Here is a 24,748-nt window from a genome sequence, read left to right on the forward strand (position 1 = left end):
TTTATAAAGAGATTTATTTATTTCAAAGACAGAGTTACACAGAGAGAGGGAGATAGACAAATAGATCTTCCATCCACGATTCACAACCCAGTGTCCACAGTCGTCAGGGCTGGTCCATGCCAAAGCCAGTAGCCAGGAATTGCATCCTTATCTTCCATGTGGGTGCAAGCACTTGAGACTTTCAGATTTGAGACAATTCTTCTTTCCTAGGAACATTAACAGGGAGCTGGATCATAAGTGGAGCAGCCAGGCCATGAACCAGTGCCCATATGGTATACTGGTTCTGTAAGTGGCAGCTTTGCCTACTGCACCACAGTGCTGGCCCCAACATTTGAATATTTCAGATAGAATATTGACTTTCCTAAAAATGCTGGTATTAATTCCAGTACTTATCTGTTCACTTATGATATCATCTGTGATAAAAATCTTTATCATATAATATAAAATATTACCACAGGTATAATCATTTAATAGACATGTTTAATAACCTTAACATAATTGACCCTTAAATATTGAGATTCCATATCAGTGTGAAATACCTTTTAAACGTGTATAATGTCTTTTTAAATATCCTTAGTGTTAAGAATGTCAGATATTTAGTTTATCACCCTTCTCTTTCAGGAAGATGAGGTTAATCCCTGTTAGTTGTTACCCCCGAACCCCCACCCCCTGCACTGGTTTAGTTCCAGATTTTCCTTAGATTTCTTTGGAAGGCTTCCTGGCTTCATAGGAACTAATAATTAAAGTTTCATACTTAGGTCTAACCAAATACCTTTTATGATTTAATGCAGAGAGTTTAATTTTTGATGATGGAGTTCACCCCAGGACAAAAAAGGGCCCATCTAAAGCTGCTAAGTTAATTTCAGAATCTGAAGAAGAGGGATCCGTATCTCTCCAAGACACCCCTTCTCAAGCTCTTCTGAGAGTGTACCTGGAACGGCAGCAGGATGCTGATGACAGCTTGACCTTGTATTTCTCAACATGTGAAGAATTTTTGAAGGCCTACATACAATTTATTTTGAAAACGGCCATTCAGCGCATTACTGGAGAGCCTTTATCAGAAAGCCCAGACTTTGTAAACTTCAACAAAGTAACACAAGTGGTATTTGAGGACTATTATGAGTTTCTCTTTGACTACAGTGTTCACAGTCCACCAGTTCAAGCTGTCAAGGAAAGGTCGGAAGAAATGCTAGAACGGGCGAGCTTAAGTTCAAAGAATGAGAGCATTGGACCAGAGAGCAGGGCGGACTGGTGTATTTCTCACAGAGCTTACGACATTGGCAATAGAAAGGAGTTTGAAAGATTTAAGAAATTTATAAAAGGCACACTAGGAGAGAGATATTGGTGGTTGTGGATGGATATTGAGAGGTTAAAAGTTCTTAAGGACCCTGGAAGACTTCATAGGTATTTCTATTTTTTCAATATATATATGTTTTTCAATTATAAAATACTAGTGTGGGTTATTTAGGCCCAGGTAGAAATCCTGAAATAAGTGTCAAAATACAATTTATACTTTTGAAGTTGATATTAATACATTTTATTTTATTTCATATTGGTTTCAGTATTTTCTGATTTCATAGATTTCAGATACTGAAAATACCAATTATTTGGACTTGCGTGTTTCTTCTTCCCATAGTTTCTAGAATTGCTTGTAAATCAAACCATTTTTTATTTCTGTAAGCGACTAATGATGTGGAATTTTTATAAGATAATTTACCAGTCAGATAACCATACTAGCCTAACATAGATACTTTCGGCCAGCATAAGCACCTGCTGTTCCCAGCTGCCTGCTTTGTTAGCAGATGTCCCATTCTTTGATGAGATGTCATTTAGCTGAATACTTGATGAGTCTCTCTGTGCCCTGGTGGCCCACTGGGCTTCCAGACTTCTTTTATCCAGCTCCGAGTATTTTAGTGACTGTAAATCTAAGAACCTCAAGGATTTCCTTCTGTAGGAAAGTCCTTCTCTGGTTTCTACTGCTCCAAAGCGTATCAGTTATGGTAAAAATTACAGTTCTCATTGCGATTTTATGTATCTGTCACCTACTGGGTTATCCCAGTGGTGTGACTGCATTCAGATCATAGAGCTCTGGTTACACCAGGTTCTAAGAGCACGAGACAGCGTGCGGTCAACTAGGAAGCATGACTTGATTAGTTAGGGGTAAAAAGGTCATTGCCACTCTTCAAGATGTATCAGGGAAGCCACCTGAAAGTAACCTAGGTAGGCTTGCCAGAATCTGTCATGTCGCCCTGTTTTTGTCATGTAGTGTTAGAACGAGTTTACTGGCTTAAAGGAGCTAAGCTTTATTTATTTACTTGGTAAGTTCTGGAGATCAGAAGGCTTTTGGCAGGAATCCATTACCTGGCTTGCTTGGTTAATGCTCTGTTCTTCAGCTTTCACAGCTAGCCCCAAAGGTCTTCTCTGCTTTTGGACCTCTGACCTTTGCTCTGTGGCTCTGACCCTGCATCTTAGAGGGATCCTTGTAATTACATGGGGGCCGCCCAAATGAAACTCTTTAACGTAATCCTGTCGCTGGAGTCTCTCTGCCATGTAAGGTCATTCGAGTCTAGACTGCTTTGTAAGGCCATTATTTGGCCTACCATCAATAACTTTTTCTGTTCCTATAACTGTGAGAAATAGTTTGCACAAAAAGTGTTTGGTGCCCCTGTAACTCAGTATTGGCTTTCAGATAATGTAATACTTACGTAATAAACATTCTATACCTGTTGAATCCATGTATGTGCCTATGTGAGTATGTGTTTTATTCTAGACATCTTGAGAAGATGAAAAAGTGCTACCTGGTGAGCAGTGGTGATTACTACCTTTCCGCAGAAGTCTTATCAAAATTTAAACTTTCAGATGGAGCTCAGTGGACTGGAGAGCATTTAAAAAACATTCAGTGTGAGGTTCTGAAACCTTTGCTTCTGTATTGGTAAGAAAAAGAATGTGAATTAAAGTCATTTAGATTCAGTTATTAGAAAACCAGAGTTTTCCATCTGCTGGGTCACTCCTCAAATGGTCCGTAAAGCCCAGGGCTGGGTCAGGCCGAAGTCAGAAGTCAGGAGCTTCGTCCTGATCTCCCATATTGGGGTAGGGGCTCAATAATTTTGGACTGTTTTCTGCTGCTTTCCAAGGCACGTTAGCAGGGCACAGATCAGAAGTAGAGTGATCGGGATTCAAACCAGTGCCCAAATGGGGTGCCAACATTGCAGGTAGTGGCCTAATCCACTCTGCCACAGCGCCAGCCCTGCTCTCAATTTTCTTAGGCTAGCAATGAATTAAACTTTATTGTCTTGTGGGTGTACATGATTCTTGAAAATTTAAAATGACAGGATTAGTTTATTTTGACTCTCCTTAAAGTATTTAGCATTTAGATGATTTGGATATTCAGGTGATTTTAAATCCATTGAGTCAAGCTAGCATATAATTTCCATTTTAATTTTGTGAGCACATGCTATACCTAACTTCATCCCATCAAATTGGGATATGGTAAGAACATGTGTATGTGTGTGTGTAGACAGAATTAGAGATTTATCATTTTAATAAACAGTTTTGAGGTTATATAGGTTAAATACCATGCTAAGGAGATGTGGCAAAACCTAGGTCATCGTCTGGTGAGGGGAACTTCACATGAAATTAGTGTGTGTGTGTGTGTGTGTGTGTGTATATATATATATATGTAAAATTTCAAAAATATTTTTTAAAACAATTTTTTGAAATTATTTTTATTATTTTTCATGATACAGTGTTGTAGGTGCAGGGATTCCCCCCAGATCTCCCTCTTTCCCCTCTCCACTTTCCCCTCCCACTCTTTCTCCCAATGTTATTACAGTATTGTAGTCCTTTAGTAACAGTTACAAATTGAACAATCTGCTGTTTATGTGCATCATGACATTACAGGTATGGACAAAGAGAAAATCCAGTACCATATTACTGAGTATCATGTATTTAACTGTTTCATTAGGAGTCCACCTTTTATTTGGGGGCAGAGATGCAGACTGCAACTTATCTTCACTTCCCAGCATGCAAGTTTCCATTATACAGTTCATCTATAATAATTTATACATATAGTTGTTTACCTTTATGTCTGTTTATTTTGTATTTTTGCATGAATGTTGCCTTGTAACAGAGTGAGCTTATGATATGTGTCCTTTTGGGATTGCCTTATTTCACTGAGCCTAATAGTCTCCAATTGGAAGCATTTTGCTGTAAATGGTAGAATTTCTTCTTTTTCCTGGCTGAGTAGTGTTCCATGAAGTAGATGTGTCACAGCTTATTTATTCATTCATCTTTTGGCAAGCATCTGGGTCGTTTCCATGTCATGAAATTAGAATATTAAGAATTGTGATGAATGTATGGTATAGAGAAGAGGTCATGATTTACCTGGTGCTCGAGGGGTTGAAGCAAGGAAGAGAACGGAACAGTGAAGAAAATGTGTGCCATTGGGGGACCAGTGAGCTGTCTATTGTGACTAACACAGCTGGTTTTGTCAACTCTCTGCTGTAAAGCTATTAGGGTTACCGCAAAGCTTTCGGCATGACATTCTCATTCCTTCAGTTTACAAATAAAATTGCCGTGATGTGTTCCTGCCCTCTTCTCTGGTGTTCTGTTTCATCTAGTTATTCCAGGTTACTTACCGGCTGTGTGTTTTCCTGTATATAGAGACAGTATTGTTCTTTTTTTTTTTTTCCTTTAAAAAATCTTATTCTAAAACATCTAAAGCCATTTAGAATGGTATAAATTGTACTATAGTGAGTGCCTATGTGTGTGTCATCCAACTTAATCAAACATTAGCTAGCAGTAGAAGCAGCTTTTATTTATTTACTTTTTAAGTTATGCAATTTGTTTCGTTCTTAGTTGTTTTATCACATTATAGATTCATGCGTTTCCCACCACAATCAGGTCAGACAGCAATTGCTTTGGCACAGGCATCTCTTGTACACTAAAAAGGTTTATTTTATTCAGTCCAGCATCTGCTGTGGCTCTAGCATCCCATACGGCAACGGTTTGTGTCCTGGCTATTCCACTTCTGAGCCTGCTCCCTACTATGATCTGGGAAAGCAGCAGAGGATGCCTGAAAACCTTAGGCCCCTGCTCCCAAGAGGAAGACCTGGAGGAAGCTCCTGCTTCCTGGCTGCAGGTTGGACTCAACTATCACTTCTTGACCTTTTGGCTAAGATGAAGTGCCAATCAGCTGTTGTGGCCATTTGAGGGGCGAAGCAGCAGAGGGAAGCTCTCTCTGTCTCTTCTCTCTCTAAATCTGCATTTCAAATAAAAAGTATATTTTAGAAGGGTAGCCTATAAAATGGTGAAATATCAGTACAAATTATTTTTAAAAGGATTTATTTGAAAGAGTTACAGAGAAAAAGGGAGAAACAGCGAGAGATCGTTTATCAGATGGCTTGCTCCCCAAATGGCTGTAACAGCTGGAGCTGGGCCATGTCAGAAGCAAGGAGCCAGGAGCTTCTTCTGGGTCTCCCACATGAATGTAGGGACCCAAGTGTGTGGGCCATCTTCTGTTGTTTTTCCAGGCACGTTGGCAGGCAGTTGTTTTGGAATGCATATAGGCCATTTCTGTTGCTTTCCCAGGGACATTAGCAGGCAGCTGTATTGGAATTTGAGTATCAGGGAATTTGAGAATCAGCCAGCATCACAAGTAGTGACTTAACCCACCACCCCACAATGCCCGTCTCATCTCTTGTACTTTTCTCTTATTAATATACCTACCTGCCTGTCTTCTTTTTCTTTAACTCCCATCCCAACTCCTAGAAATCAATAATCAATGAAATTATACAATTTGTAATCTTTTGCATTGGCTCTCTGAATTCAGTATAATTCTCTTGAGATCTGTTTGAGTACACATATCAACAGCTTGTTCCTTTTAAAGTTGAAGTTATAAATTTTTATAAGGTGAACAAGGTTTATGTATTTCAGATATACAGATTTAAGAGCCTAAGGATACTTCCCACTCTATCCTCCCTCTTACCCACACCCCACCCTGCTGCCTCCTTCTTATTTTTCTTTTTAATTTTATAATTTCATTTTATTTTCCAACCACAAGCCTAACCCTCCACCAAAGAAAGAGTCCAACAAGTCATACTCAGAAAAACTGCTAACCCCCATCTAGACAAGTGCAGTAAGCAATAATCAAACCTCAAAGTGGCAGTTTGTTCATATGCATTACGTTTTTTGTGTTTTGTATGTTTCCACAAGTCAGGGAGACACATGATGTAGAACGTAAAATGAAAATGGTAAGGGTGCCTGGGGCTTGCGGAGTCACACAAATATAATGATGCCCGTCAGAAACCTGAAGCACCTAGAAATTTCTGGCCATGACTTGTAGGGTGTGTTTGTTAAGGGTCTTGTGGATATGTCTACTTACTGGTTGACATGCAAGTAGGATGTGATGTTGGATGTTTCTCAGTCCATGAGTATGTTCTGAAATACAGGCTAGTGGGGCCACTCAGTTCTGTGTAAGGTACCTTCTGATCCTGAACCAGTATGGACTGTAGATTTTCTTCCACTTCCAGGAGAGAGCTGCTGCCTTCTTATTTTAAATGGAAACAGTTTTCTACCAGACCCTGAAATACAGGAATTGGTCCTTGAGCTGGGGTGTCAGGAGTAGAAAGCGTGCTTCCAAGAAGCACTTATCAACAGGCCAGAGAGCTGGAGTTGACCGTATGTCCAAAAGTAACCCTGCAGCTTGAGCACAGGATAGCCATCTAATTTCTGGCAGTAGTGTTGATCTTTTGTTTATGTAAATTGACACAAAAATAATTTCTACCTTTAAACTTAAGACTTGAAATAGGTAATGTGAATAGCAACCATATAAATTTGAGCAGCAAACTTAAGCATGTAAAACTTCATATTTAAATGTTAATTTCATTCATGTTTGTCTAGTACTATAAATTTAAAATGCATTGAAATGATCACAAATTTAATATTCATTTTACTGGAAGCTATAAGTTGCTTCAAAAATTTCCTCATGACTAAATATATAGATTTTTCTTATGTAGCAGCTAATAATTTACATATTATTTTTATGATTTTTCCACTAATGTATATTGAGTTTTGTATTAGTGAATGGGATTGTAGGCAGCTGACATATTTTAGAAACTAATTCTTAAGGGTAGGCAGTAGAAAAAGAGAAATGGTTAGAAAAGGAAAAGGGTAAGAGTGATGACTTTTAGTACACCTTTTGCATAATTTGTATTTTTTGAAGTTTGAAGCTTATTGTGTAGTTTAATTTTGACTTTTTTTTTCCCCAACAAACAGGGCACCAAGATTCTGTGTCACGCATTCATCCTCAACAAAATATGTGAATGCGAAATTGAAATTCTGGCACCTCCGGCAGGAGAAGCCAAGAAAGGATGTTGACCCCTTTCCACAGATGGCAACACTCTTGCCTTTGAGACCTAAATCTTGTATTCCACAGATTCCTGAGGTCCAGGTAAGGTGTGCAACTGATTCTTTGATCTCTATTGCCTTGGCATACTGGAGTTCAATACACATACAGTGTTCAGATACATATATATGTAAGTTTCATAATAACAACCTTGTTAATGCTAGTGTACATGGTGCAGCAATTAAGAAATAAGGAAACTTAGAGTCTGCTCCACAAGGCAGCCAAAGTGAAACTTTAACAGTATGTGGAATGGCGGGGGCAGCAGCATGACATAGCCCGTTAAGCCACTGCCTGTGATGCTGGCATCCTGGCTATTCCCTGCTAATGTGCCTGGGGAGGCAGTGGTAGATGGCTCAAGCACTTTGGGCCCCTGCCAGCTGTATGGAAGACCCAGGTGGAGTTCCAGGCTTCTGTCTGTGCCTGGACTAGCCCCAGACATTGCCACTTGGGAAGTGAACCAGCAGATGAAAACATTCCTCTGTCTCTCTAATGCTACATTTCAAATAAATAAATGAACATTAATAAAAACAACAAGAAGAACAACACACACACAACCACATGGGGCATGCATTTGGCCTAGCAGTTAAAATGCCGTTTAAGACACCTACTTCCACATTAGAGGTCTGGTTCTGGCTCTTGACTCTGCCTTTCTGCTAATACAGATCCTGGGAGGCAGCAGGGACGGAATTACTGGATTGCTGCCACCCACATGGGAAACCCGGACTCAGCTCCCTGCTTCAGCCTGGTTCAACCATGGCTGTGGTGGACGTCTGGGAAGTGGAACAGTGCTTAGGAATTCTTTTCTTTTTCTCTGCCTCTCGAATAAATTGTTCAACAATAAAATAAAAATTTAATTTAAAAATTTAATACATGCCCATGTTCCTTGCTTGCTCAGAATTCTCCAGTGGCCCTTTCTCTCTCAAATAACCCTCCTCCCCACATCTTTACACAGCTGTAGAATTCAGTGTTAACCCCGACCTCATTACCTCATTTCCTCCCTCTCTTCTCTAATTTACTCTACCTCAGTCACACTAGACTCTTTGTTCTCTTTTTGAACACAAGGAACAGAAATCCCCAGGCTTTGCACTTGCTGTTTCCCTTGCCTGAAGCACTTTTTTTCTCCAGAGGATACCTGGCATATCCCACAGGCTTCTACACCTTTGGATGTCTGCTCAAGCATCTCTTCATCAGAGAAATCCTGGGTTCCTCTATAAAGCACACATCTTATTCACCATTATCTGTGCCCTTTGCTTTATTGTATTTATGACATGATTTATACATAACTAGAATCATGCCTAAATCATATGCATGATTTATCTGTTTATTGTCTTGCCTTCTCCTAGAGTATGAGAAACTTTGTTAACTGTTTATCTCCAGTGCCTAGATCAGTGCCTAGCACATAATAGTTGTTCAGTAAATACGATTAGAATAAATGAATGGGAAGTAGAAATAGTAAAATTAGAAGTAGTGAGCATTCTTTCGAATAATAAAGTTGCACAAAAAGGTAAGTTCCCAAAGATGATTTAATTAATTTTATACGGTAGAAATGTGTGTCCCTCTGCTATTCATTCATTCATTTGAAAGAAACAGACAGAAAGAGATCTTCCATCTGTCGGCTCACTGCCCACATGCCCACATGCCCCCATTAGTTGTGTCAGGCTGAAATTAGGAGCCCAGAACCCAGTGCAGCTTCCCAGGTGGGGAGCAGGAACTCAGGTATGTATTGGAAGAAAGCTAGGTTGGCAGCAGAATAGCTAGGTCTCTAACCAGGCACTCCACCGTGAGATATAGGTGCTCCCAGCTGTGATTTAATCACACACCTACTCTGAGCTTCGGCATGTAAAAATATTATTAATATAAAGAAAGCAGATTTCATTTGTTTCATAGGTACAGGTCTAAAACGAAAAGCATGCTTTCATCTCCCTTCTCTCCCTCATCCTCCTTCCTTTATTCCTTTAGTTTGTTTCTTTAATTCTTGCAAAGACATAATTTCAACTTCCTCAATGATCACAGGCTTACTTCACCACTAACCATAATATTCAACAAATAAAAAAATATGAAGTTCACCATTCCCATGCGAGTACAGACAAGGGCTATAAACAACAATCATATCCCAAGATGTCTATTTCATTCCTACACTTTTTAAAAACTTTATATTAACTTGCCACATAGCAGAAAAACATGTATGATATTGTCTTTTGGAAATTGGCTTGCCTCCCAAGATGTCTGTTTCAATACTATACCTTGTTTTTTTGTATTTTATATTAGCTGCCACATAGTAGAAGAAATATATATGATACTTGTCTTTTGGAGATTGGCTTGTTTCACTAAACATAATGGTTTCCAGTTCCATCCATATTGTTGCAAAAGACAGGATTTCATTCTTTTATATGACTGAGTAGTAGTCCATAGGGGTTGTGCATGTGAGAGAGAGAGATTATACATTTTCCTTATCTAGTCATCAGCTGGTATACATCTAGGGTTGATTCCATGTTGTAGCTAAGTTGTACAAAGCTGCCATGAACATGGGTGTGCAGATAACTCATTTGGTTATGTTCCCAGTAGTGGGATGGGGGGGTCATGTGGTAGGCCTGTTTCAGATCCTTGTGGAATCTCTCTGCTGTCTTACATAATGGTTGTACTCGTCTCCATTCCTACCAACAGTGAGAATGTAAGGGTGCCTTTTTCCTCCACTTCCTCACCAGCGTTTACTGTTTTCTGATGTTTAAATGATAGCCATTCTAACTGGGACAAGGTAAAACCTCATAGTGGTTTTTATTTGTGTTTCCCTGTTGGCAGATGAGCTTACCATTATTTTTCATGTGTCTGTTGGCCATTTGTATTTTATCCTTTGGGGGAAAGATGCCTGTTCATGTCCTTTGACCATTTCTTAACTGGATTGCTTATTTTGTTGTTGTTGAGTTTCTTGAGCTCTTTATAGATCCTGGATATTAATGCTTTATCTGTTACTAATTTTCAGGTATTTTCTCCCACTCTGCTGGTTGCCTCTTCACTTTGTGGAGGGTTTCCTCTGCAGTGCCTTAGGATACATAGCTGCCCTCTTTGTAGTGTTTTCTGTAGGCCACTCCTGATTAACCAGTCATTCAGTTAACATACCTCTTGGATGTGTGGTACAGGGAGCATGCCATCTGGTAACATAAATGTTTGTGCAAAGAACATTATCAGACTGAAAAGTGGGTAGAAGAGTAGGAAAAAATCAGAGATACAGTTAATGAAGAGAACAATGCTCAAGGAGTGGGGAATGAGCTTGTGAAGGAAAAGTAGTATAAAGATGTCTTCTCACCTTCCTCTGGCTTCCTGAGGGTCACTGCCATGTTGTCATTGAGGCTTCCAACTTGGACAACTCATTTTGGTCTCTCTCCCTGACAGAAAACACCCTAAAGAGTAGAACTCAACCCCCCCTTTTTTTCCTCATTAAAACGTTAAGGTGTGATTCATATATATAGTAAAATTCACCCTTTTTGGTGTCAAGTTTTGCAAAATTTGACAAATGTATTTTGTGGGAAACACCATCATTATCATGTGTGGCAGTTGCTTTACAGCACCTTCCGGTCAGTTCTGCCACTTCCTTTTGTTTAGTTCCAATCCCACTACCACCACCCGTCATAGTCAGTTACTTTGGACTACTGTTTCAGCTTTCTCAAGGCTGCAAGTCCGAAACTGTAGCTTAAGCCTTTCTCTAGTTGTGATATATTTATAAAGAAAGTTTTTGTCTGATTTTAAGGTACTTTTATTATGTGGTTAAAAAAAAAAACCCAGATAAAATTGCTGGTATTATGGCCTCTCCAATTTTGATGGCCTAGGAAAAACAGCAAGAGATGGCTCGCATGCTTGAGCCCTGCCATCCTGGTGGGAGACCCGGAAGGCACTCCTGGCTCCTGGCTTCGGCCTGGTCCAGCGTTGGTCATGCGGTCATCTGGGGAATGAACCAGAGGATGGAAGGCCTCTCTCTCTTTCTAGCTCTGGAAGGCACTCCCTTTTTTCTCTGGAGTTGTTTCAAATAAGTTAATTTTTTTAAAAAAGCACATTTTCTGATCATCATTTGAAGTGTACATACAGTTCAGTAGTGTTCAGCATATTCACAATTTCATGAAGCAGATCTCAGTACTGTTTCATCTTGCTAATCCAACTTCTCCCAGAGCAGGTGATCACGATTTTATTTTCTCTTTCATTCTGACTTTTTGGTGTGATATCTTTAAATTGTAAGCCCAGTCTTCTGCAGTACCTCTCATTTGTTGACTGTTTGGTGTTATCCTGTGTTCTGAATTAATAAAACAGACCTGAGTCATAGTCCTTAGGAAGTTTCACATAGAACTTATTTAAGTAACTGATTGTTTATAGAAATATTTACTAATTATTACTAGTTACTAGGTGCATAACATATATATATTATTTTATTTCTTGTTTTTAATAATAAACATCAGGAATCTAGTCCTTGCTTTTCAACAAAGAATACACTGTAGTAGAAGTTGACATATTAAAAATGTTTTTATGCTCGTTTTTCAAATTATCAATAGAATAAACTATTGTACGTTTGAAATTAGGGAAAGAGACATCATTTCTGATTTCGCCTACTAGAAAACTGCTGACTTTCTTTTTGAAAACTCTTATTGTGAATCTATTGTTTTAATGCAAATAATCTTATGTTTTAATTATTTCTTTTAGCTTCATCAGTATTTCTGCGTGTGTGTCATCGCTTCCATAGCTACTATTTTGAAGTACCATACAGTTATATTTTATATATTTCATACTCATAATAACTTCTTTCTCCTTCACTTTAATATTTGTTTTTTGAATGCTTTTTGATCTTTTAAGAAAAATTTATGTAACATTTTATAGTCTGGATTTAAATTTTTAACTTTTATTATAAAGAACTTTTTAAAAATGGGGAAAATAACTATGAAAACAAAACATCCAAAAATGGAAGAAAACTGTGTCATTAAGATAGAGGCCCAAGGGCCAGCGTTGTGGCATAGTGGGCTGACCTGCCTTTGATGCCACTGGGTCTCTCTGACCCAAGTGGGAGAACCGGATAAAGCTTCTGCCTCCCAGCTTCAGCTTGCTCCAACCCTGGCTGTTGCAGTCATTTGGGGAGTAAACCAGCAGACGGAAGATCTCCCTCTCTCCCTGTAACTCTGCCTTTCAAATAAATAAACTTTTTTTTTAGTTTTTTAAACAGGTAGAAACCCCTGGGTGGGCATTTAGCACAGGATTTAAGTTGCTTCCTGGGGTACCTGTATTGGAGTGCCTGGGTTGAGTCCCAGTTACTCTATGCCCAGGAGGCAGCAGAAGATGGTCCAAGGACTAGAGACCCTGCCATCCATGTGGAAGACCTGCGTGAAGTTCCTCAATCCAGGCTTCATCTGGCTCAATTATGGCTATTGAGGGCATTTGGGGAGTTGGACCATTGGATGAAACATTAACCTTTGTTTCTTTCTGTCTGAAATTCTTTCAAATCAAAATGAAAATTAATAATTATTTGAATATATATGTATAGTTTATGGACCAAAGATATTTTGGTTTCACTAGGTAGAAGAGGTTTCACAAGGAGGTACAGTGAGGGAAGAAATCCTCCTGTGATCAAAACAAGCATGTAGTGCTCGCTTCGGCAGCACATATACTAAAATTGGAACAATACAGAGAAGATTAGCATGGCCCCTGCGCAAGGATGACACGCAAATTCGTGAAGTGTTCCATATTTTTATGCTTGCAATGAAAGAATCTCAACTGAACTTGAACTGTGGTTGTGCAACAAGGTGGAGGAATCCACCATGGGGGGAGGGTTTGGGGAGGGGTGGGGAGAATCCCAGTACCTATAAAACTGTGTCACATAATGCAATGTAATTAATAATAAAAAAAAAAAAACAAAGAAAAAAAAAACAAGTATGTATCCTGTAGTCTCCTGTTTTTTTTTTTAATTTGTTCATTATTTTTCTGCTTTCTAGAAAGAGGAATCCAATTTATTTCAACCCCCAAAATCTTCCAAGAAATCACTTAGAGTAAAATCTATAACACAGAAATCCCTGAAGCGCGTGTCTTCGTACCCAGCTTCTTCTAAGGATGATGTGGCCGAGAAAGGGTAGGTGCATCTCTCTGTGTTTAAAGTGCTTTTTGGCTGTGGTAAAATTTTTGGAGAATTTTTTAAAATTAAAAGTTTAAAACTAATGCATGGGTATTTTTACATGGGCTCTTTTTTCTCATTGATGTGCAGTAGAGACTTGTCCCTCACCTGCCTACTGTGTGAATTAGGAGTCGAAGCCTAGTCTTCAAGGAATTAGCTCACACCGAAGTACCTGTGTAGTTCCCTAAGAGTTCTACTTCTTGTGTGGATTAAATATAGCATAATGTATGGTATGTGACATTGAGTGTGCAGTCAACTATTGGTGTCTTCATACTCTGAGCACATTAACTTTGCTGCCTTTTAAAGAAGGATTTTCCCTCCTATCTACATTTTTTGTCCTCTCTGTGCTTATCTAAAAAAAAAATCCCTCTCCTCCACAAAGATTTATACAGGAATATGTATTCTATTACTGTTTCAGAAAAAAAATCTCATTTCTTTTTTTTCAGCAAACAAAACAGACTTCTTACTCTTACATTCTTGTAGTATTTATGATCCATCTTGGTTACTTTGTCATCTATCACATGCACCCTTGATTTCGTTTAAACCAGCAGTGATTTTGAGTGCTGTCTTTGTGTATAACTAGACCTCATTTTCTCAATCACTTCTTCAGGCTGGAATGAGTGATACTGGTTGTTCATTACTAATCACTCAGAAGCACTCGTAAGATAGTGAAAGTGCACAAAATTAATTTGTTGATCTGCAAGTTCTCATCTCTGTCATCCAGGTCAAAGCCCATGTTGAAAAGCAGCAAGGTTGTCCGTTTGACATCTTTCACTGACATTTCTGAATGCCTGAAACCCCAGCTGGAAAGAAAATATACTTACACAGAGGAACAAAAGGTGAAGTATTTTAAGGACAGAGAACCTGATTCTTAATTAGTTTACCAGTGTTTCCTAATTACAGAGAGTTTTTATTGACTTGCCTTACTATTTTCTAAACAACACTTGTTATTATTATTTTCAGGCTATAAGATATGTACAAAAGAATTTCCTCTGTTTCTTCTTATTGTATTGTGACTGCTTTAGACTATTGATTACTAGAACTGTGTTCCACTTTGGGTATGATGCAACTTCAGACACAAAATAAGATCCTCTAGGCTTTTTATTCAATTTGTAATGTAGTAAAAAATGAGATTTGATTTGTTGCCAAACAGCATCCCAAACTAGTTGAAGGTGTTGCCACAGAATCCCCAGACCAGGTCCACTCACCTGATGGGCAGAAAGCCAGCTACTGACAACAGGCTGGTGAGAGGAAGTAGGTGTTTTTTTTTGCAAAGTGCATGGCAAGGAGCCAGGCAAGACTGCTTAGTTCCTGGACTCCCCCAGGAGTTAGGAGTGAAGGTTCCTGTAAACTGAAGTCGGGGCTGAGAGGTGGTGATCAGCTCCTTACCACTAGTGGCGCTCATGACCTTCCTTGGATTGGTCAGTGATGCTGTGTTCTCTAGGGAATTATGATGGCCAGGTGGGCTTCCGTTGATCTAAGGTTTACGTGCAGATGGCAGTTACATTCTGTCCCAGTTCTGAAATTCCCCGAAATAGACACCTCCACATAAGGTTAGCCATCAGAGTTTTCAGCTATTGAACAAATAACTTGAGTCCCTTCTTTAGAGCCTCGTCAGGCCAGATGGATCCCTCCTGCAAGATGGCCTTTTGATAAAGGTCACACAAGAATACCATGGGCTAAACGAGACAGACATGAGGATGTGTCTTGCCTTTGTGTTATAGGGGTTCAATCTCAATGTTATGTTTCAGGGATACATAAAAACCAGAATATTTCCAGGAGAAATTAAATCCTTGGTGGTGTGGATTCAGTGCATTAATTCTAGGTAAAAATTTCATATTCACTGAGGATTACAATCACTAGTACAAACTGCAGCAGTGCCAGGAAAATCTCAACACTTAGCTATAATTTATAAGCATTTATATTGTCCTAAGCCAATATCTCATTTACTTCTAATTAGAATTTTGTTTTTACTAAAACAATGATTTCTTTTTTTCTCTTTTGGGTTTGCAGTGCTGGTAGTTAATCATCCTAAAAACATGAAGTCCTCACCTTAGAATTTATTTAGCCACCAAGCACAGAGGAAGGCAGAGAGAAAACTACGACACAGCACGAGGCAGATGCTTCAACTCCATGTTGTTCATCTTCTACCTGTGTCGGGAGCGCAAAGAGCTCTGAGTTTTGCATAACAGATAGCAGAGAGCTCATGGCCTTGCTTGTTCTGGAGCCACCCTGTGCTTGTAGAAATAGCCGGTCTTCTGCACTTCCAAAAATGATAGTGGGACAGCCAGCACTGTTGCAGAGAAGCTGTAAACAGCAGTTTTATGAGAACTTGTCCTGCCATTTGCTCTCTGCAGGCCATGACCTGTGTGGAGTGAGATTGTGCCAAGAGGGACCCCCCTAAGAACAGTTAATGAGAAGCACAGAGAGGCCTTGAAGATAATTCTTTTTATAACCCTCTTGTAGCTGTCACAGCAGCACCTCAAGGCTAAAATAACAGTAAATTTGTAGGAAAGAGGCCACCAACAGAGATTGGGAAGACTCCTAAAATGGTATCACTTGGTTCTGAAATCTGAAAATAATTGAAGTTGGAAAGTTGCTTCGGTATTAAGTTTGAAATCAGATTGGTTTATAATTGAACGAATTCTGCTATAATTGGGCTTCATAAAAAAACCCTTATGGCAGTCTCATGCAAACATATTGCATTAATTACATATTAGCACAAATCTAAAATGGTTTAGTGAGAAAATGAGAAAATGGCAGAATTTATGAAACTCTGTTTACCTGGTCTCTCTCTCTCTCTCTCTCACACACACACACACACACACAAGAAAATTACAATGTTTTGGGGTAGATAACGGACTTCGGTTTTGTTCCCTAGGTTAAAACTACCTCAGATGTCGGTGCCTTAGGAGGATTTGACATGGAAAATTTGTTGCAATCTTTGTATGTAGAAAATAGAGCAGGGTTTTTCTTCACTAAATTCTGTGAGCATTCAGGGAACCAGGTAAAAAATAATTATTTAACTTTAATTTTGCTTCACTTAAAAATAAGTTGTGGAGGCTGACATTGTGGTTAAGCTGCTGCTGGTGATGCTAGATCCTATGTGGGTGCCAGTTCGAGTCCCAGCTGCTTCATTTCTGGTCCAGCACCCTGGTGACATGCCTAGGACTGCAGCAGAAGATGGCCCAAGTACTTGGGCTCTTATACCAACCTAGGAGACCCACACGGAGCTCCTGGCTGCAGATTGGCCCAACCCTTACTGGCCACTGCAGCTGTCTGGGGAGTGAACCAGCATGGAAGATCCTCTTGCTTTCTTTCATTATCTCTCTCTCTCTCTTCCTCTTCTCTCATCCCACTCCTGTCCTTTACCTTTTCTCTCTGTAATTGCTTTTCAAATAAAGAAGCTACCTCTTTAAAAAGCAGTGTTGAAACTATTCAGTACCCAAATACTTGTGTTTAGTTTGTATACCTGATAGGAAAATGTATATGAATATTTAGTAAAAATCAAAACATCTCAATTACAATTTTATTTGGCTTGCCATACTGTAAAAATTACCATGAAAAGTACACTGCAAGGATTGACTTGTATTAACAATGACTTATTTTTAGATAAATTTATTTTAATGTAATTTTTGAAAAGTTCAGAGTTAGTATAGACTGATTCTTTAATTGTTGATTCTGTCAACTGGAAAATACAATAAATAATGCCAAAATAATACAGTTTTCATTTTGCACAGATGAAAAACTCACTGACTGAATTATTAGAGTAATAATTTTGCTATGATATAGATTTGCCAAGGTGTATATTCCTTCAGATTTTGATTTTATGCCAAAAATATATGGTTATTCTTTAACTCTTAACTATAAAGCTTACTATTTAGGTAAGTGACCAGTCATGGGAGATAAACACCAAAATTACTTGTAAAAATGTAGTGTGTTAGTGACAATACTAAAACAAATATTTTTTATATTGCCAATTTGTAATAGAAGATTAAAACCATCTTAACACGATTTATGGTAACAGTAAAGAGCTGAGCAATTATTTATATCTGAAACTAAAGCTTTGTAGAGCCTTAACTGGGTGGTAATAATCTTCGCACTTTTTTCATCTGCAGTTGTGGAAGAACAGTGTGTACTTTTGGTTTGACCTACAGGCTTATCATCAACTTTTCTACCAAGAAACACTTCACCCTTTTAAAGTATGCAAACAAGCACAAGTAAGTTGTAAATAATGTTGGTTCCATGGGAAGCTCTAAGTCCCAAGAGAGATGAAGCTTCTGTCAAGTCCCAAACAAGAGAAATCTGGGATTGCAGGCAAAAAAGCACCAGTTACAGTGTTGCCATGGAATTTCGTTATTTGAAATGTCAGCAGAATATTGCTTTGTAATCTGATTTATAAGTTTTTAGTTCTATCTGTTTTATTCAGTTTGCTTTATTTTTACTTTGTAGCTAACTACTTGTTTTTCCAATACAGAACATCTCATCTTTGTTTTAAATTTATACCTCTTAGGGTTGGTTGTGAGTGATTTTATAGAGCCCCGAGAGAGACTTCTAGTGACTTGTTGAAATGCTCAGAAGACACAGCATTGACCAGTGTTCTCTGAGCTGCCTGCAGGCATCAGTGGTTGGATGCACAAGCCTGCACACCTGTTTCAGGGCACGAAGGATGTCGACATCCGTGACAGAGACCCAGGACAGTCTCCTGGGCTTCCTTGCTCCATGCATTATAAAACCAACACTCAGACAACAAGGGAAGGAAGGTTTTAAGACCACCCCAAAGCCAAATAGGGGAGAAAGGGGAAAAAAATAGAGGAAGAAAACGGAGGACACACTCTGCAAAGGAAGGCCAAGCGGCTTCCTTTGGGGAGAGGAAGGCGAGGGAGGCAGAATTATGACTCCGGCTGACTTCTTTCCAGTTTTTATACTTAAGCTCTTCTGATCTTTTATAGAGAGAGTTCTGCCAGCTTAGAAAATGGCTTATCGCATCTCTATCTGTTGTTGGCTTAAATGATGCTGATATTCAGGAATAACTGCCTTCCAGGGGACCTGCCATTGAGGAGTGCCGAGGAAACTAACTGCATAATCTTGTTAATCATCTCGTAAACTTCCTCAGGACATCAGAGTCCTGCTGCATGCTGTGACCGCCAGCACGCCCACTCTGGCGTTCCTCCGCCTTGTAAATCCATGGCAGAACTCTGTGCGTCCTTGCGTGAGGATGCGGCCTCAGCTCCTCCGGAGCCCAGATCTGCCTGCACAAAATCAGAAAATCATAGCTCTAATGAGCCGGACTATTTTCTGAGTCTGAGACCACACAGCTGGCTGTTAATACTTCACCTGTAATTCTCTGGGTGTCGTCCTCCCCTGTAACCTGTTGCCCCTCTGTGCTTGAGCACCATCTGTTATTTTTAAAATTGTTCTCATGACTACAAAGAGCACTCCAAAAACCTTCAGCTGCTCAAGGAAGTGAAGTTACTTTGATTAGTAACAGCATGACTTCCATGCATCTATAAAAGAGGCTGTCTTTGAAGCTCTTAAGACTGCTTGCCAGGGCATCTTTTATTTCCCCATCCTTTTTAAATTTTTAAAAAAGATTATTTAGAAAGGTAAATTTAACAGAGAAGGGGGAGAGACTGTTGCATCCGCTGGATCACTGGAGATAGGTACTATCTCATTGTGATTTTGATGGGAAGTGCCCTGTTACGACTAGTGGTGTTGAGCATCTTCCGTATTTGTGTTTGCTGTTTGTGTGTTTTCTTCTGAGAGTTGTCTATTCAAACTACCTGTCCTTTAAAAAAATCAGATTATTGTTTTATTTGCAGCTGAGTTATTTGAATTCCTTGTATATTCTAGATTTTAATCTCTTGACAGATGAATAGTTTGCAGATAATTTCTGCTCTTAAGGTTTTCTTTTCAGGCTGTAGATCATTTCCTTTGCTGTTTGAAAACTCAGTGTTTTTTTTGTAATTTGATTTGTCAATTTTTGTTGTAATTTGGAATCACATCTCCTTTTTTTCCCCTTCTGGATGACTGTCTCATAGTATGTGCCTTATGTTTCCTTCTAGTAGTTTCAGTTTTGGATCTTATTTTTACATATTTAATTCACTGTGAGGTTATTTTGTGCACAGCGAGACACACACACACACACACACAGAATTCATTGTAGATGTATTAGCTGTTTTACAGAGAATGTGTGGGACTGGCTTACTTCACTAAGCAGAATGGTTTCCAGCTGAGACCATTTTGTTGCATATGGCAAGATTTCATTCTTTTTTATAACTGAGTAGATATACCACAATTTGTCTATTCCTCTGTTAATGGGCTTCTGGGTTGTTTTAATATCCTAGCTATTGTGAATTGTGTTGCTATAAACATAGGATTGCAGTAGGTGCGCGAGTAGTTACATTATTATTTCCTGTTGTTAAATAGAACTTGTTGCCATTGATGGTAGCCTTCATCTATTTTTACAGGTTTTTACTTAATGAATTTTTATCTGATGTAAATACACTATTCCTGCTTCTTCTGTTCCTCCACTTTTTTTTACCCCCCTCCCGCACTGTTGCTTTGCTTTCATTCACTGTGTGTCTTTATGAACTGAATTTATTGCTGGTAGCATATCATTGAGTCTTACATTTTAATTCATTTAGCCAGTCTGGATATTTGAATTTGGGAAATTTAACCTATTTACATTCAAGGGTATTACTGATAAGTAGTTATATACTCCTGTCATTTTATTTTTTCCTGGTGGATTTGTAAATCATTTGTTTCTTCCTTTCTTATTTATCTTGTGATTTGGTAGGTTTTTTTGTATTGGTAAAATTGGATTTTCTTTTCTTTCTTTTATGCATATGCTTTACTAGTAAATTTTTTGCTTTTGTATATTTTCATCCTTGCATAGGGGTCATGCTAATCTTCTCTGTATCATTCCAGTTTCAGTATACATGCTGCCAAAGTGAGCACTTTTGTATGTTTTCATAATGGTAATTATCCTTTTGCTTTTATTGTAGGTGTCCTTTAAGCTTCTTTAAAGCTTAGTTTGGCAGTAATTAATTCCCTAGGTCTTTGCTTGTCATGAAAAGATTTGATCTCTCTTTCATTTCTGAAGGTTATCTTTGCTAGGTATAGTATTTTTGATTGACAGCATTCTCCTATTCTCTCCTGGCCTGAATAGTTTCTACTGAGAAGACTGTTGTTAGTTTAGCAGGGATTTTCTTACAAGTGAATTGATGCTTTTTTCATGTTGGTTTTAGACTTTATTCTTTGTCTTGTGCTTTGACAGTCTGACTGCAGTATGCCTTACATAGGACCTTTTTAGCTGTTTGAGATCCTTTGAGTGTTTTTGACCTGAATTTCTATGCTTTCCAAGGATTTGGGAATTTTCCAAGTATAATTTCACTGAATGTTTCATGCCTTTTTGCTTCTTTTCTTCTGTAATACTCAAATGTCATTATGTTTCCCTAGTGGTGCTCTAAGTCTCATAGGCTTTCTTCATGCTTTTTAGTTCCCCCCCCCCTATATTTTCTTCCTTTTAAGTTTAATCTTTTTTTTTTTCAAGATTTTTTTTTTTTTATTGAGAAGTCAGATTTACGGAGAGAAGGAGAGACACAGAGAAAGATCTTCTATCTGCTGGTTCACTTCCCAAGTAGCTTCAGTGGCTAGAGCTGAGCTGATCTGAAGCCAAGAGCTAGGAGCTTCTTCCAGGTCTTCCACGCAGGTGCTGGGTCCCAAGGCTTTTGGCCGTCCTCGACTGCTTTTTCCCAGGCCATAGGCAGGGAGCTGGATGGGAAGTAGAGCTGCTGGGATTAGAACTGACACCCATATGGGATCCCAGTGCATTCATTGTGAGGACTTTAGCCACTAGGCCACTGCGCCAGGTCCCAAATGGACTGGTTTTAATAACTTTTGATTTTATGTTTGGTGGAATGTGGATAATGATATGTGTTATATTTCCTATACTGGTTTTAAAATTATGTATGCATACTGATTTTGAATAATACACTCTGATATTACCAAGGTCTAAAATTAATCATTATCTTCCTCTCAAACAATGCAAGGATCTTAAGAACACTTTAATTCGATCATACCTTGCCCATTTTGCATTTATTTTTGTTCAGTATTGACACTGTCCAAGTAACAGTCATGCACTGTTTCAGTAGCTATTGATGCTTTTTTTCAGTTTATTTGTAAGAAAACCCTTTGCTCTTTTCATCACATTTCCCCCCTGTGAATTTAATTTGTACAGAATATCTTTTAGATACTTTTTTTTCAGTAGGTCCTACAAGTAGTGAGAATGTCTTGGGTTTTATTTGTCTGGATATGTCTTTTCTTTTCTCACAGTACTGTAACTAAACGCAAGGATCTGATTGATAGCTCTGCCACAGTACTACCTTTCCAGTCTACCTCACAGAACTTTTGGAAGGATCACCCAAAATAATGAAGGTGGAAGTACTTTTGTAGTATAGAGTGGTACTGTATGGAGTACTTTATGAGATAAATAAATGATATTAACATTGTTAGGGTCTGTTCTCTAGGTTGTGTTAATTTTCTGGGTATAAGGAAGGCAACTAGGGATTTAAACAAGAGGAACGAGGGACAGAGTGGTGTTACAGTGCCTGTGTCATCAGCGACCCAATCGGAGCAGCAGTTCAAATCCTTTCTGCTCCACTTTTTTTTTCTATTACGTTGCATTACGTGACACCGTTTCATAGGCTCTGGGATTCCCCCATCCCCTCCCCATGCCCTCCCCCAATGGTGGATTCCTCCACCTTGTTGCAGTATTACAGTTCAGATTAAGTAGAGATTCTTTCGTTGCAAACATATGCCAAGCATAGAGTCCAGCATCTTGTTGTCCACATAAATTCAACAGTTTCTTGGGGAGACCATCTCTAGTCTGAAGGCAGAGCTGGCAGAATATCATCCCGATCAATTAGATCTGTTCCACTTCTAACCCAAATCCCTACTAACGCACCTGGGAAAGCAGTGAAAGATGGCCAGCCCAAGCACTGGAGCTCCAGGCTCCTGGCTTTGGCCTGGACCATGGCAGTGCAGCCATTTCGGGGGATGAAACAACGGACAGAAGATGGTGTCTGCTCTCTCTGTCTCTATCCCTCTTCCCTCCTTCCTCCTTCCCTTCCATCACTGTGTCTTTGAAATAACTTTGAAAAAAAGAAAATAAGATGGAAGAACAGTAGCTCCCAAATTAATAGATATTCACTTAACCAGTACAAGGACTTACTCTGAGTTTTAAACTTCAATTTAAATAAAAATATGCTACATTAAAGCCCAATGTTTTGAAAATCTTGTATTTCTTCAGTTTTTCACTTATTGACATTCACAGAGAATCTGCTTTGTGCCAAGCAATGGTCTGTGAATAGGAAGATGATTAGGACAAAGTTCTTGGCTTGAAAAGCTCACTCTAGTGTGGGAAAGAGGGAATTACTGAAGAACTTCAGTCATGTTTAAAACAAAACAACTGCCACCCCCGCCGCCCCCGCCAAAGCATGTGCACACACACATACAGACACACCCCAGATAGTAACAGCTTAGTTGAAAATTAAATTCCTTCTTTATAAGAGGATAACAGTTTCTGATTGTCTTCTTAAATAGTAATCAGTCTCTTTTTAACTACCTGTAGGAGTGAGAGAATGATTTTTTTTATTCTCATTTTTGAGGCAAAGCTGCTAACGTTTAGTCTGATTCACGCAGTGTGAAGCAACACAAAATAAATCTCTCTTTTGTTGGCAACCCTTCACATGCACACGCGCGCGCGCACACACACACACACACAAATGGTAGTGTTCCATTTTATTTACATGAACAGTTTTTGACTAAACCTCAAGTCTTTCCAGTATCGCCCACCCCAGCTTGATGAGTCTTGGCATTTGGAAGTCTCACTCCTGATGTCTCCACCCAGTGATTTGACAACTTGAAAACACTCCCTGGCCTAAAGCTCTAGTGAGAGATTCTTGTTTCTTTTTACACACATGCCTGCAGAGAAGTCACTTGATGGTCCCGTGGCAAATAAGTCAGCTCAAATGACTACTCCTGTCTGTCCCAGGAGGTTTGCTTGCAAAATTTCACAAGAGAAAAAAGGAAGTACAAATGCCACGTCAGTAAATGTCACCCAACCTATGTAGTGTACGGGTGTTTTTAGGTAGCCAGAAATTGAGATGCCATATCAGTGAGGCAGAATTCATTGGCATGTTCATTCAGGAGTTATTTATTGCCATCTTCAGCCTTGCTGGTTCCAGATCATTTCAGTGTCCTGTTAGGTAGGCAGTGTTAGATACAACGAGGCTCCAAATGTTAATACTAGGTTGTGCAGCATAGCCCTGCCGAAGGGTTCTCCAAATATTACATCAGTTTGTTTCCTCTGCTCCTGCTCCTGTGTCTATTACTGTAGAAACAGAAAATCAATATAAAATGAATAATGGCTTGGCCAGCAATTACAGAAATGTATTTGCCTAGTCTAAAAACTTTGCAAGTTAGTGTTGGATTTAACATTTAGGATGCCAGAAGAGACCCTTTCATCTGTGTTTCTAGAGTTCTTGGGTCTGGTAGGGAGCCGCAGCTCGTGACGTCAGTGTCCTGGGAGGCAGTGCTTTGGGTGAATGTGTCACCCACATGGGGAACGTGGACCGAGCTCTTAGCTCCCGGCCTCATGAGTGATACCGTGGGCATTTATGGAGCCTAATAGCAGTTGGGAGCTCTCTCTGTGTGTTTCTTAAATGAATAAAACTACTTTTAAAAAAAGCCTTTTATCAATACTTCTGTAAACTTGTATAAAGTGTCTGCTATAAACTTGGCTCTCATGGTCCTTGGAACACCTTGGTGAACAGAGCACACACAGGTGCTTTTATTCTGTAAGTGTACTGTCTATGCTAGATGAGAATATGCTTTCCTTTGCCCCCTTTCCCAGAGATCCCTGGAAAAACTAAGGAAGGAGACTATGCAGACCCTCCCTGTTAAATTTTGGATTGTCTTGACAAGGTTGTCCAGTGAATCCTGAGCTAACTTTGACTAAAACCTAGGGTGTTACCGCACATTCGTTTGAAAAGCTTGCTATGACACAAGAGACATGGTGTTGAAGATTTTTATCTGATAATTAGTTTTTTCCTTTGCTCATGGTCATCCATTACCTTAATTGTTTAGCTTCTCTTTGCTTGACATTTACTAGACTTAAATACTTCAGGGTGGTCCTG

The 24,748-nt window shown here is 39.1% G+C and overlaps 1 protein-coding gene, 1 non-coding gene and 1 pseudogene across 2 annotated transcripts in view; 2 read left to right on the forward strand and 1 right to left on the reverse strand.

Moving 5' to 3' along the window:
* The window catches only part of RGS22 (regulator of G protein signaling 22), a 107,192-nt gene that overhangs the window by 34,981 nt on the left and 47,463 nt on the right, over positions 1–24,748 (forward strand). The window contains exons 8-14 of the mRNA XM_012925611.2: positions 792–1,404; positions 2,771–2,932; positions 7,276–7,450; positions 13,372–13,505; positions 14,272–14,386; positions 16,429–16,554; positions 17,666–17,767. Of these exons, the coding sequence (XP_012781065.2) occupies positions 792–1,404; positions 2,771–2,932; positions 7,276–7,450; positions 13,372–13,505; positions 14,272–14,386; positions 16,429–16,554; positions 17,666–17,767 (1,427 nt within the window). The remainder of the gene's footprint in view (positions 1–791; positions 1,405–2,770; positions 2,933–7,275; positions 7,451–13,371; positions 13,506–14,271; positions 14,387–16,428; positions 16,555–17,665; positions 17,768–24,748) is intronic.
* Positions 13,023–13,129, forward strand: LOC118757521 (U6 spliceosomal RNA). The gene has a single exon (XR_004995233.2). It is a non-coding gene; the product is annotated as a U6 spliceosomal RNA (small nuclear RNA).
* Positions 20,407–20,507, reverse strand: LOC118757541 (U6 spliceosomal RNA; annotated as a pseudogene).

The sequence above is a fragment of the Ochotona princeps genome, chromosome 9 (genome assembly GCF_030435755.1).
Source record: "Ochotona princeps isolate mOchPri1 chromosome 9, mOchPri1.hap1, whole genome shotgun sequence".
Taxonomy (NCBI): domain Eukaryota; kingdom Metazoa; phylum Chordata; class Mammalia; order Lagomorpha; family Ochotonidae; genus Ochotona; species Ochotona princeps.